The sequence below is a fragment of the Culex quinquefasciatus genome, chromosome 2 (genome assembly GCF_015732765.1).
Source record: "Culex quinquefasciatus strain JHB chromosome 2, VPISU_Cqui_1.0_pri_paternal, whole genome shotgun sequence".
Lineage (NCBI taxonomy): Eukaryota > Metazoa > Arthropoda > Insecta > Diptera > Culicidae > Culex > Culex quinquefasciatus.
The window spans coordinates 154223521-154244708 of NC_051862.1; the positions used below are offsets into that span (position 1 = coordinate 154223521).

The 21188-nt window shown below is 37.6% G+C and overlaps 1 protein-coding gene across 2 annotated transcripts in view; it reads left to right on the forward strand.

Annotated features, from left to right (window-relative positions):
* Nucleotides 1-19844, forward strand: part of LOC6036166 (protein numb) — a 64017-nt gene extending 44173 nt beyond the window's left edge. The window contains exons 1-4 of one of the 2 annotated variants that reach the window (XM_038253278.1): nucleotides 7239-7449; nucleotides 11731-12143; nucleotides 12251-12499; nucleotides 16417-19844. In XM_038253278.1, the coding sequence (XP_038109206.1) occupies nucleotides 12066-12143; nucleotides 12251-12499; nucleotides 16417-17649 (1560 nt within the window). In that variant the 5' untranslated portion in view covers nucleotides 7239-7449; nucleotides 11731-12065 and the 3' untranslated portion in view covers nucleotides 17650-19844. Of the gene's footprint in view, nucleotides 1-7238; nucleotides 7450-11730; nucleotides 12144-12250; nucleotides 12500-16416 lie in introns of those variants that run through there. The other variant, XM_038253279.1, reaches the window with a different exon arrangement.
* Nucleotides 19845-21188: the final 1344 nt, after the last annotated feature.

A 21188-nucleotide genomic window follows, 5' to 3' on the forward strand; every position in this document is an offset into this window, starting at 1 on the left:
CATTTTTTGGTGGATTTTTGAGTTATAATGAGGTATTTAGTAATTGTTGGAGGTACAACAACATTCCATAATTATGGAACAGTTAATTTGAATGCGGTGTTTGGCTGCTTGAAATGCATTTTCAGTCAATTTTTCGAAAAAATGCCAAACTTTGAAGGTCTGTACCGAGCTCCAGGGTGCTCCAAACTTCAATGTTATATATACCAAAAGATGCGCAAGGATCTGGCCTACACGCCAGTGATGTTTTTGGTAAACGCATTGGTGGCCAAAATGCCTCAAAAATAGACATTTTTGAAAAAAAAAAGTATTTTTTCGGGTTAAATCTCATTTAAAATTGGAGGGCGGAGCGCCAGCTCTTGTTACGTCCAATCAAGCTCATATTTTGGATTTGGGCTTAGTATGCCCACCGGAACAAACCCTTGAATTCCCGCCAAAAAGTAATTTTTGTTACATCCTAATGACTATAAAATGTCAGGGGCTATTCTGACTTAGATTCTGATTGAATTAGATTCAGATCTGTCAAGTTTAGATCACGTTTAGGGGTAATCTCCAACATCTCCAACATTTCAGCATTTCTTCCGATCCAGTTACGACAAATCCCGCCAAAACCGATCCCAGACAAGATACCCCAGCTTCGCCGGTCTGGGCGAGATGAAAAACGCTGGAAAATGCACCATTACTCAGATTACTCCCACAACAATGCACCCAGCCACTTTTCTTGTGGCATTCCTGCAGCAGCAGCATCACCATGATACCAGCACGATATTGCATTTTTCCCGCGGGATGACGAGCATACCAGCGGGGGTGGACTTCTTCTGGCGCGGTGGCAGCCAACTAGGGGAGAGTGTTCGAGACGTAATAAATTAAAACAAAATTAATTTCCGTCATGGCGCGGTAAATTCGAGAGCTGGCTTTAAGCTGGTAAAACAAGCTTCTTGAGAGCAGAGTGCGAGCTGCTGAAATTTCTTTCTGGACGACCCCCGGCTGCGCCGGAGATTCCCGCGATGTGGGTGCGATCCGATCCGGCCTAATCTAATTAGTTTTAATTAGTGACACCCGTCGACAGCAGGCCTTAGACAATAAAACTCACACTGGGAGATCGAACTTGGCTTAATTGATTGGTCCGGAAGGCGAGTCCGCGCGCGATGCTGGAGGCGGTAGTTCGTTCCATGAGCATATTGACGAAGTCCGGAGTACTCCAAATTCAATTTTTTGCTCGATTGAACTTTTTTGCTTCGTAATCGAGTGCCGTTCCCAACTCGATTCTGCCAATCACCGACGACTACTTCATAAACCCCGTTGACGTGACCCAGATTGTGATTCCTTGGAGGTGTCAGAGGGAGCTATTCTCCAATGACTTCTTGTTCAGCTAGCGTGCGATGGTTATCGAAAATCGGATCAGCTCCAGTCACTGCATGCGATTGGATGCATCGAAATCGATTTTTCCAAAGTCCACCACTGAGATGTATGATTTATACGCGTAGTGAAAGCGAAAGTTATTACTTTTCACACATCGCTGGAGATTCCTAGCCGTGGACAGAGTGACTGACTATCGTTTATAGTTTGATTGCTCACGATTTTGCGTGATGGTTCAGCGATTATATGAGAGCAGCGAGATGTTACGTGGTTGGCACCTTCAATCGAGTGAATGTTATGCGAGCACCAGATCAATTGATTTGATGAGGTCAATCGAAAGATTTGGTTATTGCTGGGTGTGATTGGTGTTGCTGACGGAGCAAGAAATCGCTTTGAACAGCCGGTAAAACTACCAACTATAAGCTTCAAAAAACTCTAAATGCTCATACAATTCCACGAAGCTTTTCAAGTTACATGTCATAACCCATTCCAGGAAGTAATTTCAAATTGATGAAAACAATGGAAAACAATGCATTCCCAACAACCTCAAAATCCCTTCCAGTTTCCACCGTGGAATGATAACGTATCACGTTTTCCCACGAACCAATTTGTCCACCAATCCCACGTCAGCTGCCTACCTGTGGCAATCAATAATGCACACCATCATTACTGGCGGGCTACTCTCCTCTCCTCCGTTTCAGGGCTCAATGTTTTGATGCCGGAGGGTTCCCCTGATTCTACTGTTACGTGCATGACGTATTGCCCGGTCCATTGAACCGAGCGTTCCCGGGGATGTTCGCTGCTCTACGGGGAAATCCCCTTTTTATTCGAAACGAAATGCAACATTGTCCGCACATTCCCCTGCATTTCACCACTTCAATGTGGTATATTGCCCTGAAATGGTTCAGCGAGGAACACAAATTTTATACCAGGCAGCATTGCATGACAGTACACTCTCACCTGGAACCCCTTACTACCTTCGTCCGACGAAGTAGATCAGGCAAACGTGCAATTGATTTGAGAGCTGTCGCATGTCCAGACCAGACTGGTGAACCAGCGTAGAACAACAACTTTAATGGCCCTGGAAGGGTAAATTATTATCGTGTGTGGGAAGTTGATTAGTCTCGATTCTATTTCTGGGGCAACCTTCTGGTGGGCAAACTTGGCCAAGTAATTGCAGCGACAGCCTGTAAACTTCCATCAAACCAAAGTTGACACCCCAAAAAGCTAACGGTGAAAGGTTACCTCTACCTTTTCGTGACTCCACGAGGTGGAACAGGTTTTGATAAGCGCGGGCATAGTTTGGAAGTGACATTCCGCATTCTTGCTCACCGACTTTGTCGTCGTCACAGCGATATGAAGCTGACGATGATGATGGAAAGGTGCTTTCAAATCGGTATTTCATGGCTGGCACGTGTGACGGTGTGAAATTTTCGATGGTTGAAGGAGAATTTCGATGTTGAATGACGTGACTCCCCAAAAGTAATCGATTTTTTTCTAACATTTTGCAATCCGGGTAACCCTGATCCGGAGTAGTCTCAGACGAACTTCGTCCACACCGATTCCAACAACAGTGAGTTCTTCTGATATTCAAGGTCTCTTGTTTGGGTAGCAAATATGAGCTATAATACAAGCTTGCAAGCTTCTTAAAGGTTTGTATTTACAGTATTAATCATAGCAAAACGCTCATACTCTCAGCCCAAAAATAATCCACCAGCTTTAAAAGTACAGGGTTGGTCATTTCCCAAATCTGGAAGATTTACGGCAGCTCTGCTGCCACAGGTACAATTTGAATATAAATCACAAACACGGCTAATACTGCTTGTCCCTTTTGCGGTTTCGCCAGAGTTCCGGAAAAGGAGTTCACACAAAATCCCACACAAATCTAGCAAAAATGCCTCACGAACGCGCGCGTACGTACGCTCGCAGTTTAGTCCGGCAAATCCGATTAGAGTCACTACTTTGCATTACAAGCTAAATACCCGAACGAAACGAGGCCCGAGCTTCCAGGTTCAACGATCAAGGTCTGCTGGGCAACCTGCCACGTGGTCACGTGGTTGCTGGACACCATGCTGCATTGCTCTCCAAGATACACAAGATACCAGATGATACCTAATCTCTATGAGCGTTGTTTACTTTCATCTTGCGGGTAAAGTGATAACTTATCAGCACGTGTGATAAACAAACTGCTGCGTTCCAGCTGTAGGGTAGCTGACCTGTTTAGAACCCCTTCAAAGGTGTCCGTCAAAATCGCCAGCAACACCGCCAGCTACCCTCAAACGACAATATTTTATGTTAAATATCTTGCGGAGAAAACACTCTTATCGGGAACGGCTTCGTTCCGCAGTTTTTTGGGTGGGCCATAAAGTGGAGATCTCCGGCTATTAAGGATGAAAAACAATTCAAATTTTCTTCGCGCCGCTGGCAATTTGGGAACGCTTTACCACCCGCCTTTTTTAATGGTTCTGCAAAGTGAAGATACAATATAACCAGCGTTCATGCGAAATTTGGGGCAATTTTTGCACAGGCAATTAATTTGTAAAAAGTGTCACAAAATGTAAAAAAAAACAACAGACTGAGGGTGCTGAACTTGCAGCTGGGCTGGAAATGTGATCCGTGATCAAGTTAATGGAAAAACAACAACAACTGCAATGCATTTTCTGCGTCGGGAATCTCGTTCTAGTTAACGTTTTGATTCGTGTCGATTTCAATGCAGAATTGCTATCACTGTCGTCAAGTGGCAACACGTTGACATTGTGCTTTATTGGCACAAATTTGAATTTAATCATATAAGAATAACATATTCGTCGTTGTCGTGCTATCTAGTCGCACGTGCATTTTGGGCCTAATTGAGTTAAGAACGCCATTTTGTGCAGCTCACAATGCCTTACCTGTTGACCTTCACAGTTCCCCAAAATTCGATTTCAATCCTGAGATATTCAATAAATGCAGAAAAAAAACTCCGTGCATTGTTGTCACTCTTCATATGAAAGAAGTTTCAATCTTGTCGTGCTATCTTGACACACCCTGAAATTGCTGCAAGTGCGGCAACTGGCCAAAGGGATTTCAGGTCAGAACGCGTTTGACACACGTAACGTCATGATTCGAATTCCCGGACGCTTCGAAACCCGGACACTTCAACTTGTTTTATCAATTATTTGGATATAAGTTCGCATTATGAATGTCAAAACTGTGTTATTTGATAAATTCTAACATTAACTTTCATTTAAAGTTTGTTTGAACGCTGTTGTTGATGCCAAAACAATTAAATACAATAAAATTATAAGTTTACCAAAAATGTGAAACATTTCACTTGAAATATTTCATGGGCATTCGAAGCACCGGGAAGGCTAAGCAGAAATTTATGGTTTCGATTTCCTCAAATTCTAGCAAATTTTTATATAAACTATCGATTGTTTTGATTTTAACAGCTTATTTGAGACCTAAAGAATGCCATCCACTAACATTTCAGTCCAAATTTGTGCGATTCATAAGTAAAATCGAGTGTCCGGAATTCGAAGCAAAGTGTCCGGATTTCGAATCAACTTTTATCAGTGTCCGGGATTCGAAGCACAACAAGTCATTTTAATTTTAAAATTCTGATGAAAAATTGTTAGAAAAGACATATTTTGCATGCATTTTCTTAAAACTGACTGTTTATGCTACATCCTGATGATATTTCTTCATTTCCAACTTATTACATGATTTTTTGCCAGCTATAACAAAAATGATATGCTACTAAGTGTCCGGATTTCGAATCATGACGTTACATGCCCGAATACCGTATCCAGGTTTTTAAGCGAAGATGGCGTTCGAATGGTGAACGCCCGAAATGTCAAATTCGCGCAGTAGCACCAACATTAGAAAAAAAATGTGGCTGTCATGCCATGGTACACTTGTTCCGTAATGTTGGTACCACTGCGTGATGTTGACAATTCGGGCGTCACCATTCGAACGCCATCTTCGCTTAAAAACCTCGATACATTTGTGATTATAACTTGGAACTACGGCAAGCAAATTCAACCAAACTTCGGGACAATGCACAGAATGGTCAACCAAACAAAACGTGTTTGTTATTGTTTACATTATGTGTTCTATTTTGTGTTTATTTAAGGTCAAACATTAAAACGCGTTTTTTCTCGGAACGTCAAAAAGCGACGTGTGGCAAGATAGCACGACAACGCGTGTGGGTTAAAAAATCAATTTTCATGCAAAAACGATTTTGTTTGTATCACTCTTACATAAAATACATATGTACCGATAAAATTAGTAAAAAAGAAAGGGATTTTTCATTTCTACAAAAACTCCAATTCAATTTTTATTCACAAATATCAATGGGTTATTGTTGACTGATTTTGCTCATATTTGGCTCAGCCCAAGGGTTTAGAATACCCCAGGGATCAATATTTGTCTTTTATCATATTCACCCTTTTGTTTACTCATGTGAAAGTTGTCAGTTGCGATCGTGAATTTCAAATAAATTGAATTTACTTTATTTTTAAAAAGGGGTACTCACTCTCTGTATCGATGAGTTACCTGAATTAAAAAAAAGAATGTTGAGTTGCTGAAGTCGGCATTCAATCGTGAGTGTGTGACTGTTACATATTAGTCTGATGCGGCAGTATATCACAGATCTTGTAAGAACTGTCTTGAGTAGAAAATAATAATTCTGACTTCCAATGATCACTCTTTGGTGATAAAATCATTCGATCTCTCAACCCGAAATGAATCGTGAATGCATACGAATCCATTGCAGCCAACGATTGGGCGCTCACGGCTCACCAAATCCTTCACGAAGTGCTAGCCTTCTTCGCTTGTCACACAAGAGTAAATTTGGCTCTCACTATTTTTGAAATAATATTTTTTGTTGAAAAATTGTCTTGATTTAACAATAAATGATCAAATCTATTTTGATTATTACCAAAATATTGAATAATTTATAGTAGAAGCTGTTAGTTGAATTTAGTTACGATTGAAGCTTCTTAACCATGAAAACCGTCGAATCCACTCCAAAGATCTCATCTCGCCAATATCGCGCAGAACGAAATTCCATCGCTCTAGCTCAAGAGATCAGACCAGGAGACCTTGCAACAGGCAATCAATCGTCGTCGTCGTCTGGGTTTCGTTCCAGGTACACACGCGTATACCGCGCACTACCAGAAGAAAGTCCCATGTGCAATAATCAAACCAACCGAGCTGTCGTTGACGACAACGCGTTCGACGAGCTGGTATTGGTAGCGTAGGGAACCCCGTGTGAACTGCAGCAACTCCAGCAACAGCTACACGCTGTATTAAACCAAGGGGTTTCTCGTACAACTACCAGTGAGCGCAAGCCTCGCAGAACTGCCCAGGTAAAGGTATCCAAAACAACTTCATTGACGGAGACCTTCCCTCTGCGTGTAGTTGTGGCGCAGTTTGTTACCGTTATGGCTCGAGCGCACCAATACATTTTCAAACCTGATGTTCAGCACAGGTATGCCTTGCCAGCGGTGGACAGGGTTGCCACAAATACAGATTTATCTGTATTTTACAGATTTTTGAGGTGATAAGGTCATACAGAATCTGTATATAAAGAAATACAGATTTTAAGAAAAACATACAGATATACAGATTTTCCAGAATTTTTATTAAAATTAAATAATTTTAAATCTTAAAATATTTTTTTTAAATTACTGAATGAGCCCAAACATTACATTTTAGATTGTATAGCATTTTAATGCATTAAAAAACAATTAAGAATATTTTGTTTTTTGAAAAATAGTTTTAAAATGTCAATACAGATTCCTAATACAGATTTTCGTCCCCTTGATACAGATATACAGATTTTTGACCCTCAAAAATACAGAATCAAATGTGGCAACCCTGGCGGTGGACGGCTCGCTCAGTTGAGTACTTCCAGGTCGTCGCGACGCAACACATTTGCACGTACGCAGAATCGCTCGCGTGAAGTGTCATGATGCGTTGTCAGCTTCAGCAGCTTTCTGGCATCTGCGGTTACCGGGTTATTCGGGGACAGTGCTGACAAAAAGGTGCCCAGTTTCGTCGGACAAGTGCAATAGTTATCGATTTGTTAAATAGTTCACTGTCTCCAGTGTAAGTTTCCTACATTCTATCCGGGAGTGCAATTTATTCTGTGGGAACACCGCAACCTAACTCGAGCTATTTTTCATTCTGGATGGTGACGATACTGGATTAGAATTTAATTTTCTCACATTAAAACGCGCACTCCCGAAACGCGGACGACCCCAAATCGCTCCGTAAACCGTTAAGTACCCTAATATTAATTTGAACATTGTTTACGATTTCCTTTTTCTGGTGTGCACCCTCCCTCTGATGGAATTGGAAACCACTTCGCCAGTGAAATGTTTAGTCACAACATGGTGCGAAGACTCAACAGCGAGTGTAAAAAATAACGTAGAAATTGGAAAAAAGTCGCTGGACGTTTTTTCCCCGCTCTTCCAACGATATGCTGGTGACTTAAAGGGACTTAATCAGTGCCAGCTGTACGTAACGACGCTATGTTCAATATTGCGCGGAAGCTGTTGCGCTGGTATCACCTTAAACAAAAAAATATCGGAAACCCCAAAAGAGTGGGAAAGTTGATGAAAACTCACTTGTGGAATGTGACGAGGTACCTCTTTAAAAAGGGAGATGAGTGTTTGAGGAAAAGCGGAAGTTGGTACGCTGCGTACGCAGACATTCAATACTTGTTTTGGTTAATTGAAATGCTTAACTTGAGGGAGCGTGATTTGTGGATATCGGGGAGTGATTTATAGGTGCGGACACAAGTCGGCGTGAGTCACTTGATATTGTCTCTCACTAACTGGTTGTCTGGCGCGGAAGGTAGATCGATGACTCATGGATTACGTCGTTGGATCAGATTTTTCACGCTAAACGATTTGGTATTCACTTTGATAGTGCTCTGACGAAGATACAGGTTTTTTGCTGGAAGGTAGAGATTAGTGAATGTTGATCACGATCTTTACTACTGATAGCAGACCTTTAAGCATGTAGCCTGTTAATTGCTGTTATGATTCACCTAAACTCATTGTTTATCTTAAAAATAATGTCATTTTTCTTTGCCTTCAGAGAATAGTAAAGATTTATTCTAAATAAAACAAAAGCTTTTTTTATTTGAAAAATCTTAAAGCTTTTCAAGCAAATTTATTAAAGTTCTATTCGTCCTTCATTTAAACATATTTTTATAATTTGGGAAGCAACTATTACTGTTAACATATTTTGTAAATGTTTTTAAGAATCTTAACAAAAAATGTATTACAATTTTAGCTTCACTCAAATAAATCAAGCAGGTACAATTAGGTATTTTTAATAGTCCACGTCATGGCCCTTAAAAAGTTTCCCGAAAAATTGGAGGAAATTCTTAAGATACATAAAAAAATGAAATTTCATCAATTGCAAATAGAGGGGACGTTTCTCAAGATTTTCAATTTCCCGGGAATCGAGAGTTGAATTATGCAATTTTCCGTAAATTCACGGGACCCGAGAATTATTTTAACTATTCCCAAAGTGCCAATATTTTAAAAACAAAAGTAATATTTTTTTTTCTGGATTCAGTTACAATTAATAAATAATTATTCAATAAAACTTAAAAATTCCAGTAGCCCCATTATTTTGAGGAACTGTTTCTTCCTTTTGATTTTTTTACAAGATCGCTGATACAAGATCGTTTATTGAGCTTTTTCGGACTCAAAATTGTAGTTTAAAATGTTTACGAATTTTCATTCACACCAAGTGATTTTTCAAAAGTTCAAAAGTTGCACACACTTGTTGTTAATAGATTTTTGTGGTGTAAAAATATAGATTATATTTAATTTTCCAGCATCGGATTTTTGCAATATGATAAATAACGACTAAAAACAACAATTAAAAGCTTAAGATCAACTGTAAATATTCATTGATGAAATCAGAAAACCCGAATATTCACAATTGCAAGGGCTACTTTACAAAGAACAAGAGAGTTTGTTTTCAAAAATATAAATTAATATTTAGGTTGATGCGAAACACAAAACGACTTATTGACAACAAAAAAGGAAATTACCTTGTTACTGCAAAATAAACTTACCAAGAATAAAAAAAAAATAAAATGAGGATTTTTATGCTTGAGTGAGGATAAGAAAATTGAAAAGGCTTTTCCCTCATATAAATAACAAATAAAATAATATTAAAAAACTTTAGTTTTTCATTTCTGGGGTGTAACTGTTAAGTATGCTTTAAGATAAATTTTGGGATCGACACTTTTTGGCTTCTCTCAAGTATAATTATTTTTATTTTTGACAAGTTTAAATTTACACTTTTTTAATATAAAATTAGATATCCGATGTTCTGAACAGTTTCGAATTTTTCAAATATTTTTTTGATTTGTTTAAATAATTTTGCTTCGATATTTATAAGTATAAAATTTCCCTGGAATCTCGACTAAATTTTCCGGGAATCGAGAAGTCCAAAAATGGCCAATTTCCCGGGAATTCCCGTTCGTCACCCTGTTATTGCTAACAATTAAGAGTTTTACATTTTTTTAAATTTTTATCTTTCAAGAGAAAAGGAAAAAACAATATTGGAAAATATTATGTGTGAAAAGCTTTGTAATGTATATTCTGAGTTTCCTGTTTTTTATTTATTCAAAAATTTAGTAATGACTTCAAAACTTTCTAAAAAAATAAAATAATTAAAGGTTGTTGCCAAATTCTATCAGGAATTACAATAAAAGAAGATGAAGAAAATTGAACAAGAGAATTATTTTTCATAAAAAAAAGTTGCTTAAAATATTAACAAAATATGTAATTAAAATAGGAGTGAATAAAACATTAACGCAAAATTTATGGTAGTAGTGGGCCTAAACTTAATTTTTATGTAAAGCAATTGTTTCATAAAGTTTGACTGAGTTTTGCAAATACATGAGTGAAAAAAAATAATGTATTTTTATTCAATAAATGCTAGTAAGATTTTGTTCACACTTATTGTAAACATCAATTTGAGTGATAAACAGATTGATTTAATTTGATTCTTAGTTCAGGACATTTCGATTTTTTTTAATAATTTATTAGATACTATATTTTCAAAATACTGAAAATAATTCCTATAAATTATATTGATTTGAGATTTTGGTTTCGATGGTTGCTGAAATACGGCATCTAAAAAAATCAATTTTGATAAAATAATATGTCACCTTGGAATATGCTTTACTTAAACAAAATGTTGTATAGACTTGGATCTTTAGAAACAAAAAAAAAAAGATGGAAGAAATTACACCGCAATAATAAAAACAACTTTAAAAGGTTCGTTCAAAGAAAACTGAGAGAATCGCTGCTCTTGAACATAAAAAAAGCGGATAGCAGTACATAATTACAATAATTACGTTGTTTTTTTTAAAGTTATTAATCGTTTCGTCGAAAAGATCTTATTTGCAACTTTATTGTGAAACAACTTACTTTTCCCGTCATTCTCGCCAAATATAACAGAAAAGTGCTACAATGTTCTACTTTTAGCACTCCGATCGATACTAAAAAGTTTGACTTTTCAGCACTTGTATTGAAAAGTTAAACTTTCCATTAGCATTTGAATTGACATAACACATGGATCTTTGGCTAAAAAAATTCTATTCAAAGGGTGTTTTTTAGAATTTTGTTTGCAACCCGTTGCATAACTTGATTTTTTCAGCACCAGACGTATTCATCTAACTCGGTTAATCTCGTTAGATAAATGCAGATAAATTCGTGTCTTCTTTTGACAACAGCTATTGTATACTTGACTCGACAATTTTAAACAAAAATCGGCAAATACAGTGGACTCTCTGGCTGTCGATCTTCTCGATATCAATATTGCTCCAGCTGTCAATAAAATTTTCAGTCCCTTCAAGAAGATTGCTTTTTTTTTTCGTTCTATAATTTGATAACTCCCTCTCTCGACGGTCCCTTCAATATCGACAACGAGAGAGTCCACTGTATTATATGATTTGAATTGAATTAGTGCAAGCAATGTTGTGGTGGTCCAGCAAAAAAAGTTGATTCAGCTGTTTTATAAAAAGTTCCTTCATAAATAGAACACTATCGCCCAACAATAAATTCCCTCGAAACCCGTACTTTTTCCCCAGCAATATCGAGCAACCTTCAGCTAGTAACATTTCGTTCGCTCAAATCACTACCCGGCATTTTCCCCGCAGCTTGTACAGTGTGTTACATAGCTGAGAGTATACTATACTATAGGCACAACCGGTGCCCAACATCATCAGACTTTCCAGTTCAGTCACCATCCAGTTCAAGCGCACCGCCGATCATCGCCCGCTTGCGTGTGCGGTTCTAGAAATGAGAGGAAAAAAACCTTATAATTCTAATGACCACCGTTCGTCATTTACAGTTTGCGTTCTGCCAGGAGCAATAATCGACGTCGTCAGCAGCAGCCAGTCTGGACATTTAACGGGTCCAGTAGAGTGCCATAGCAGTGCCTCCAGTGCCTAGATCTTCAACGTGACGCCAACGTACCGGGCGTCGGAGAGAGATACCTCATTAATTTATTAACCTTTTGGTACTCTCTCGAGCTACATTGTAAAGCGACTTGGAAGAGATCTTTAAAAAAGCAAGCTTGACCAGTGCGTACTCTTGGACGAGGGCGTTCCGAGATCATTATTTTATTGGTCACCTTTAAATCGTCACTTGAGATTGTGACCCCTCGGGCTCCCAGTGAGGGCAGCGATGGGGAATTCAACTTCGTCACACGAACCGCTGGAGCGGGGCTTCACGCGGGGAACCTACGGTGATGTCAAGAATACGGTTCGTATAAACACTCATGATCATTTCTGCGACTGCTGACTAATTTCTTCCTAGAGATCTAAACAATGAAGCATGCTAACTTTTCTCTTTCCCCCCTCAAATTCTAGAAAGCGGCCTCGTTCCGGCACAGCAAACGATCGCCCAAAAAGATGGACCGGCTCCGGAAGTCGTTCCGGGATTCGTTCCGGCGGCGCAAGGACCGGGTGCCGGAAGCGGCCAAACCGCACCAGTGGCAGTCGGACGAGCAGGCCGTCCGGTCGGCGACCTGCACCTTCTCCGTCAAGTATCTGGGCTGTGTCGAGGTGTTTGAGTCGCGCGGGATGCAAGTGTGCGAGGAGGCGCTCAAAGTGCTCAGGGTAAGGATCGTGGGGAATCATCACATTGGGAAAGGTGGGGGAATGTCTTGCTTTGAAAATATTAAATTCATAAGTATTAAAAATAATTATTTCAAAATTTCATCTGGAAATTTTATTTTTTAAATTCTATATTGTCTCGAAAAATTGAGAAGCATAAAAATATTATTATTTTGAAAAAAATCTTAGTTTCAATGGAAATAGACGCGCACTCAACAGAAAACAATTCAAAATCCATTTTTCTGTGTTAATAATCATTGTCGACATGATTGAATCAGTTTAAAAATATTTTCTGTAGAATGTTGGTGTTAATACTAGCATAAAAAAATACGTCAGTACTTGCAAATAACTCTTTTGGCAAAATCATCCACATTTTTCAGATTTTTTAAACAATGTTGTCGTTTTTGAATTGTTTACAAATTCGGCAACATAGAATTACCGAATTTGCTTTATAATTTTATTAATTTTAAACAATTTTATCTTGAAAACAGTCCAAAGGTCTTTTTTAAATTTAATATGCTATGAAAATGTTACTGTTTACGGTGTTTTACGGTCATTTTTTTTACAAAATTACAAATTTTAATTCCTTTGTGAAATTTTCCTAAAACTAAACAAATATTTTTGCAATTCCGTCATGAAACTAATTACGTTTCCTATCATTCTTGAACGACAAAACAGCCTACTTTTCTGTACCAAAAATAACAGAATCGAATAGTAACCCTTTTCAAAACAAAATGCGGAAAAGTGATAGAGTTGGATAGGAAATTAAAAAACTTCCAAATGAGTCTAAAAGATTGAAGAACTGGCAACCCTGTCGCAAGATATGACCACCTAAAGATATTTATGTAGTTTTTATTACTTATTTGTTCACTTTTTTCTCTTATTTGTTCGAAAATAATGTCTAGAACCAACATTCTTCAATCTTTCAGACTCGTTTGGAAGGTCTTACACTGAAAAAATAGTACCAAATTCCTTAATTCTAGGATTTTTTCTACTTTCCTTATTTGCTTATCCAAAAAAACCCAATTACTAAATAAAAAATGGAAGCAATTTTCCTAGAATTTAGGAATTTGGTATTTTTTTTTTCAGTGTAAGACCTTCCAAACGAGTCTGAAAGATTGAAGATCTGGCAACCCTGGCTTAAGTTATGACCACTCAAGAGATATTTATATAGTTGGCAACTCTGTCGATACTTTTTGAGACTAGATCTTAATTGAACTTAGTTGGTTCCTCAACTAAAACCTTGTTTTCAGCTCACGTTGTTTCCAAAAAGCTTAAAATCTAGATGAAAATTATTTCCGGATCTTTCGTGAGGCCCATAAAAAAAGTGTAATTATTTTTTACAGTTTGAATTAGCAAAGAATCAATGCATTTTAAACTGTTTTTTTTTTGTTACTGGCATGTGGATCGAAGCTGTTAAACCTTATTTTGATTACCCTGATTAACTTTATTTTTTAAGTTTAAAGTTAATATTCGATTTGAGTATGTTTACAAATTATGTCCATAAATTGTGGTATAACCATCAGAAAAAGAACATGAATTTTGATACCGTAAACCGGGGTGATATTGATAGGATTGATTGCTGAAAATTCATTAGAAATAAATATAAATTTTTATCGTTGTTTTACTAAAATACCTTTAAAAATGCAGATTTTTTGAATCATGTTACTAAATTAGGGTTTTGGTAATTTAAGTTTTCTGGCTATTATCTCTTCTCAAAATATGTTTTAATTTACTTCTTGAGGTACTTTATTCAAGTCTCTACCAAGATTAGCATGATTCAATACATCCATTTTTAATAAGTTAATAGAGCAATTCTCTACAAAATCGGTCTTTTTTCTTCAATTTTAATATTTGTATTTTTTAATCCGACTGAAACTTTTTTGGTGCCTTCGGTATGCCCAAAGAAGCCATTTTGCATCATTAGTTTGTCCATATAATTTTCCATACAAATTTGGCAGCTGTCCATACAAAAATGATGTATGAAAATTCAAAAATCTGTATCTTTTGAAGGAATTTTTTGATCGATTTGGTGTCTTCGGCAAAGTTGTAGGTATGGATACGGACTACACTGGAAAATAATAATACACGGTAAAAAAAAATTGGTGATTTTTTTATTTAACTTTTTAACACTAAAACTTGATTTGCAAAAAAAACACTATTTTTAATTTTTTTTATTTTTTGATATGTTCTAGAGGACATAAAATGCCAACTTTTCAGAAAATTCCAGGTTTTGCAAAAAATCATTGACCGAGTTATGAATTTTTTAATCAATACTGATTTTTTCAAAAAATCGAAATTTTGGTCGCAAAAATTTTTCAACTTCATTTTTCGATGTAAAATTGAATTTGCAATCAAAAAGTATTTTAGTGAAATTTTGATAAAGTGCACCGTTTTCAAGTTATAGTAATTTTTTTTACCTTTTTCAAAATAGTCGCAGTTTTTCATTTTTTAAAATTAGTGCACATATTTGTCCACTTTTGAAAAAAATATTTTTGAAAAGCTGAGAAAATTCTCTATATTTTGCTTCATCGGACTTTGTTGATACGACCTTTAGTTGCTGAGATATTGCAATGCAAAGGTTTAAAAACAGAAAAATTGATGTTTTCTAAGTCTCACCCAAACAGCCCACCATTTTTCAATGTCGATATCTCAGCAACTTATGGTCCGATTTTCAATGTTAAAATATGAAACATTTGTGAAATTTTCCGATCTTTTCAAAAAAATATTTTCAAAATTTTCAAATCAAGACAAACATTTTAAAAGGGCGTAATATTCAATGTTTGGCCTTTTTGAAATGTTAGTCTTGATTTGAAAATTTTGAAAATATTGTTTTCGAAAAGATCGGAAAATTTCACAAATGTTTCATATGTTAACATTGAAAATCGGACCATTAGTTGCTGAGATATCGACATTGAAAAATGGTGGGCTGTTTGGGTGAGACTTAGAAAACATCAATTTTCCTGTTTTTAAACCTTTGCATTGCAATATCTCAGCAACTAAAGGTCGTATCAACAAAGTCCGATGAAGCAAAATATAGAGAATTTTCTCAGCTTTTCAAAAATATTTTTTTCAAGAGTGGACAAACATGTGCACTAATTTTTAAAAATGAAAAACTGCGACTATTTTCAAAAAAGTTACCTAAAAATGGCTATAACTTGAAAACGGTGCACTTTATCAAAATTTCACTAAAGTACTTTTTGAATGCAAATTCAATTTTACATCGAAAAATGAAGTAAAAATTTTTGCGACCAAAATTTCGATTTTTTGAAAAAATCAGTGTTGATTAAAAAATTTATAACTCGGTCAATGATTTTTTGCACAACCTGGAATTTTCTGAAAAGTTTGCATTTTATGTCCTCTAAAACATATAAAAAAAAAATAGTGTTTTTTTGCAAATCAAGTTTTAGTGTTAAAAAGTTAAATAAAAAAATCACCAATTTTTTTTTTACCGTGTATTATTTTTTTCCAGTGTAGTCCGTATTCATACCTACAACTTTGCCGAAGACACCAAATCGATCAAAAAATTCCTTCAAAAGATACAGATTTTTGAATTTTCATACATCATTTTTGTATGGACAGCTGCCAAATTTGTATGGAAAATTATATGGACAAACTAATGATGCAAAATGGCTTCTTTGGGCATACCGAAAGCACCAAAAAAGTTTCAGTCGGATTAAAAAATACAAAAAAAATCGAATGACCGAAATCCTAGAGAACTGCTCAATATTATTATATTTATGTAATATTTTGAGCTTAAGCTTTTGATAAGCAAAAATGAAAAAATACGAATATTTCCAGATATTTGCTGAAAACATGAAATTGGTTGAAAATGTATTTCGGCAATCTTTGTATAAACCCTGAGGTTACAGGTTTAACCAGTTGAGGATCCCTTCTAAATCATGTCTCTTTCATTTTAGAACTCTCGCCGTCGCGCAATCCGCGCTCAACTTCACGTCAGCGGCGATGGACTCCGCGTGGTCGAGGACGACACCAAGGGACTGATCGTGGATCAAACCATCGAAAAGGTCAGCTTCTGTGCGCCCGATCGCAACCACGAGCGTGGCTTCAGCTACATCTGTCGGGATGGTACGACACGGCGCTGGATGTGCCACGGCTTCCTGGCGGCCAAGGATTCTGGAGAGCGATTGTCCCATGCGGTGGGTTGTGCTTTTGCGGTGTGCTTGGAGCGGAAACAGCGCCGCGATAAGGAGTGCGGCGTTACGATGTCGTTTGATATGAACAACAAAACGTTCACCAGGACCGGGTCGTTCCGGCAGCAAACGATGACGGAACGGTTGGCAAACGCGGACACGGCCGTTGTGGCGCCGAATCAGAACAATAACAACAAGGCGGCCAATCCGTTTGCGATTGAGAGACCACACGCGACTCCCTCGATGCTGGAACGTCAGGGAAGTTTCCGGGGCTTTACGCAGATTGGGACGGCATCGCCGTTCAAGCGCCAAATGTCGCTAAGAATCAACGATCTTCCGTCCAACGCCGAACGACAACGAGCCTTCCTGGATCCAACTTCGCCCCATCGAACGTCCGTTTCGCCTATTCCGGAAGTGACGGCCACCCAACCCACGGACACCGTCAGTCAGCTGTGCCAGGAACTGAGCCAGGGCCTTTCGCTGCTCACCAAGAACGACGCGGACGATTTCTACCTTAGCAAAGACATCACGCAAAATCTCTCCGCCACTGTCACCAGCACGTCCTCAATCGGCCCCTATCTGAGCATGTCGACCGGCGCCAGCCCAGCCGATCCGGTGGTGGCCACCAACCCGCTCGCGTCCGTTTTCGCCCCCACCATCCTGTCAACGCATCCGACCGCGACGACGACGACGACGCTTCCTCCGCGATCGCTGACCCCGAACCTGGGCGGCGCCACTTCCTCCGCCACAGCCGTCGTCCCCGTGGAAACCGCCTCGCCGCTGCCCAATCCGGAACAGTGGCTCGGCCAGATCGTCAAGAATGTGTCCCCATCGCCACGGCGGGCTCCCTCGATCCACGCCCGCGCCAAGTCGCTGAGCGCGGCCGACCCGTTCGACTCCGAGTGGGTGTCGGACGTGGCCAAGCCGGAGATTCACAGCACCAATCCGTTCATTTCGCCGCCGAAGCCACCGGCGCAGAGCTTCCAGGTGCACCTGTAAGGGGCTGGGAACGGGGATGGGGAGGGACGGCCGAGGACGTTAATGGTGCTTGTTGATGATAGTTGTTAGTATGAGGGATATGCCAGCCAACGAAGAAGCGGGGAAGCGAACGAAGTAGGGTGGACGAATGATACTTACTCAATACTACTCAAACATTCTAATAGCATTTATTTTGCCTTATGAGAAAAACTTTGATTTACTGTTAGGAGGTTAGAGATCGCTGCTGCAATGAGGGAAGGGACGAAGTACATGAATTGTAAATTTAATATAATTATTTGAAGCAGGACTTCCAACGGACGAAACATGAAAATTATTACGAAACCAGATTAAATTTATCAAAATTTAGTAAATAATTTATCAATAAAACAATTCAAACAAAAACAGAACCGTATCAAATTAGATTTCTACCATAAAAAATGAGACAAAATGATGATTTTTCTTATTATTTTTACATGCTTTTTTGACAAATAACTTTGTCTTAAGGGCTTTATTTCCGATGCGGGTTCAATGCAAGAATACGGACCAGTCAAGTATTCATCCAAGACGGAGTAAGTCTAAGCTCGACTGGGACCGGCGTAATTTCAAATGTATCGAAACTATATAATGAAGTTAGTTTTTCTAGTGATTCCATATACTTCAGTGAGAATGGCATGATTCATATCGTCATAAAAAAAAAATGTTTTTTTTTCAACATAATAAAAAAATTGCACAAATTTACAAACCATTGTTATTATAACAAATGCATGTATGTATAAATATTAGAATAATTTCTGCTCCTAATTTTTTTTAATATACTTTGTAATAAAAATGATTGGAATTTCTATGTATTTAACAAAAATTGTATTCTTGCTTGAACAGTGTTCATTTTTCAATTTGTTATGTAGCAGCGATCATTTTACAAATCATTTGCGAAAACAAGACTTGATAAAGACGGATTTACCAGCACTTAACGGAAGTTTAAAAGTGAAACGTGCAGAACACCACCGCAAAACAATGAAATGCTTCGCAAGGTTGAACCACAAACACAAAAAAACCGGCTTGGAACGCTTTACCTGTATTACTGTATACCTAATAGAGACAAACAAATTACACACAAACAAACACTCACACAAAGCCTACGATTCTTTAATGCACACACACGAAACATTACCATTTGCGTAAAGGCAACAAATTTATCGTATTTCAAAACCCTTGAAGAAAGTTGAGCCGAAGAACTATTCCACAGAAATGAACAATCGAGAAAGAATCTCCTTCTCGATAAGGGCACAACCTTTGAAATCCCGTCGGGCAGAACTCAATGTGCAGCTGCTTAACAGTGAAGATGCAAAGCATTACAAAAACAGTACTTAAACTAACTTAAAGGAAGCAAACTAGAAAATAATGGATATGAAATCAAACTAACAGAAGTAAAACTAACTGCCAGCTGCCAACACAGGCCGGCGTGGCGAAGAATTATATGGATTATGAAGAAATATGAGCATTGTGATCAACGTGAAATACATTCGAGAAAAAAATGAGGAGTTAAATTAAAAGATACATATTAGCGAAAAGTAAAGCATACAAAAACGATCGTTTAGGGGTTTTAGGTTTAAGCCAGAGTATTCACACTAGAAAGCTGATTTCGCCTGCTCGATGGAGTTAATATTAACTTGTTCTAGGACCATTCAACACCGCTGCTGTGTAGAGTTACTGGGGAAAGTATTCCATTTTGCGACCATAGTGTGTACTTAGAAAAAACTCGGTTTAGTTTAGCGTTTTGATTGTGTACATACGAGATAGAGAGAACGAGCGCGAGAGCAACTATACGTTGCGTGCAGGTTATTTTTAACGTTTTATGTGTAGATAGTTGTACATATCACGCGCCGCGCCGTCTTTTCAAAAGAACTTTTACATTCTGTTCCGTGCTGTAGTCACCGAAGGGCTAGAGAACAAGTAAGCAAGGCTGCTCGAAATTTACTTTGGATTTATTTATACTTTTATGATTTTCCACTTTTGTTTTATTATTCAAGTTAGCCGGTCCGCCGAAAGATCTTTAGTTATGCGTTATAAACAAATTTGTAAAAATATACTTCAATCATCCCCGGCGTTCAGATGTCCACAACTGGGTGTATAGAGAATCTTGATCTTGTAATATAATTCCCAACCAGATGTAAGTGTATTATTTAGAGCTAAATAAACTTAATAAAACAAACCTATTATTTATTTTCATTTCATTGCAATCACACTTTCGTTCCCTTATGTTTCGTTCCTCTCTTAATTTCCAGGTGTTGTTCTTTTTCAGTGCACCTTGAAACATTTCAGTTTTGGTTCGGTTCGCGTCTTTGGTTGCTTCTTCCACGCACGAAACATTTCATTCCGACCATCCTTCCAGTTCAAGTATAGGGTAAAACGAAAAATATATGCGACATATCAATTTTTGGCACCCCCACACGGCTAGCCTTTCGTCGAAGAGCTCTACTGTTATTATATACAACCACACGAACCCACATTGGTCACCCCTAAAAATGAGAGCACCCTTCTTCTCGTTGTAGTTATTTTATTGAAAAAAAAGAAAGTGATTATTTTTAAACTAAATTTACGAATGTGAGGGAAACTATTTTTTACAATCAAATATATATACCCTATTGATGAAATGAAATGTTTACAGATAGTTAAAACGCTTTCAGTTGACCACTTGTGTAGTATATTTACCCGATACCTATTAGATCGTCATCACACTAACCACACTGAACTTTATCGAAACTGTTGAGAACAGAGAGAAGAGAAAATGATGCATGCTACATCTAACATAGATATGAATAACTATAGAACGCGAAATCTAAATAAAAATGCAAACACAAAAAAGATGAATAAAAAAACGAACGCTTTTCATGTTGCGCAAGTCGAAACTCTGTTACGATTAGAGCACACACACACATACAGACAGACACCCACTATTAGTACCAATTTATTGCGTTGTTGATAACTATATCATATACTGAATTATATTAATTATATACTACAACCGTGGAGTACACAGTATTGACATAATAGAATAAAAATAAAGAAAATATGAAATAAATGGTTTTAATTTGTAGAAGATACGTGGAATAGAGAATGAGTTGACAAGGTAAGCTTTATATTTTTAGCATTATCCTGATGCAACAAGAGTTGAAAAGTAGCATATTCATTTTGCAACCAGCAGTCCAATCAAGTAAGTCTTAAAAATTAAAATTGTGGGCAATTGGGTCCTAAAATGAAGCTTAGATTGCTGATGTTATTGTTTACAGCGATAAAGCTTATTTTTCTAAGTACAATGACCCTTTGTACGACCACAAAGAGTCTAAAATGGATTTTTAAATCAATTTTGAAAAATTAACCTCGCGGTCCTTCTTGACAGAAAAGCTCCTACTTGACAGCTCGTTCCGAGGGGACCATAGTTGATCCATAGAAAAAATGTTGTCCTGTCAAAAAAAAATTTTGCGTTAAAATGAAAAAAAGTGATCAGAAATGGTTTTTAATCGTGTTTTTTACCGTTGTACATAAAAATTTACATAGGG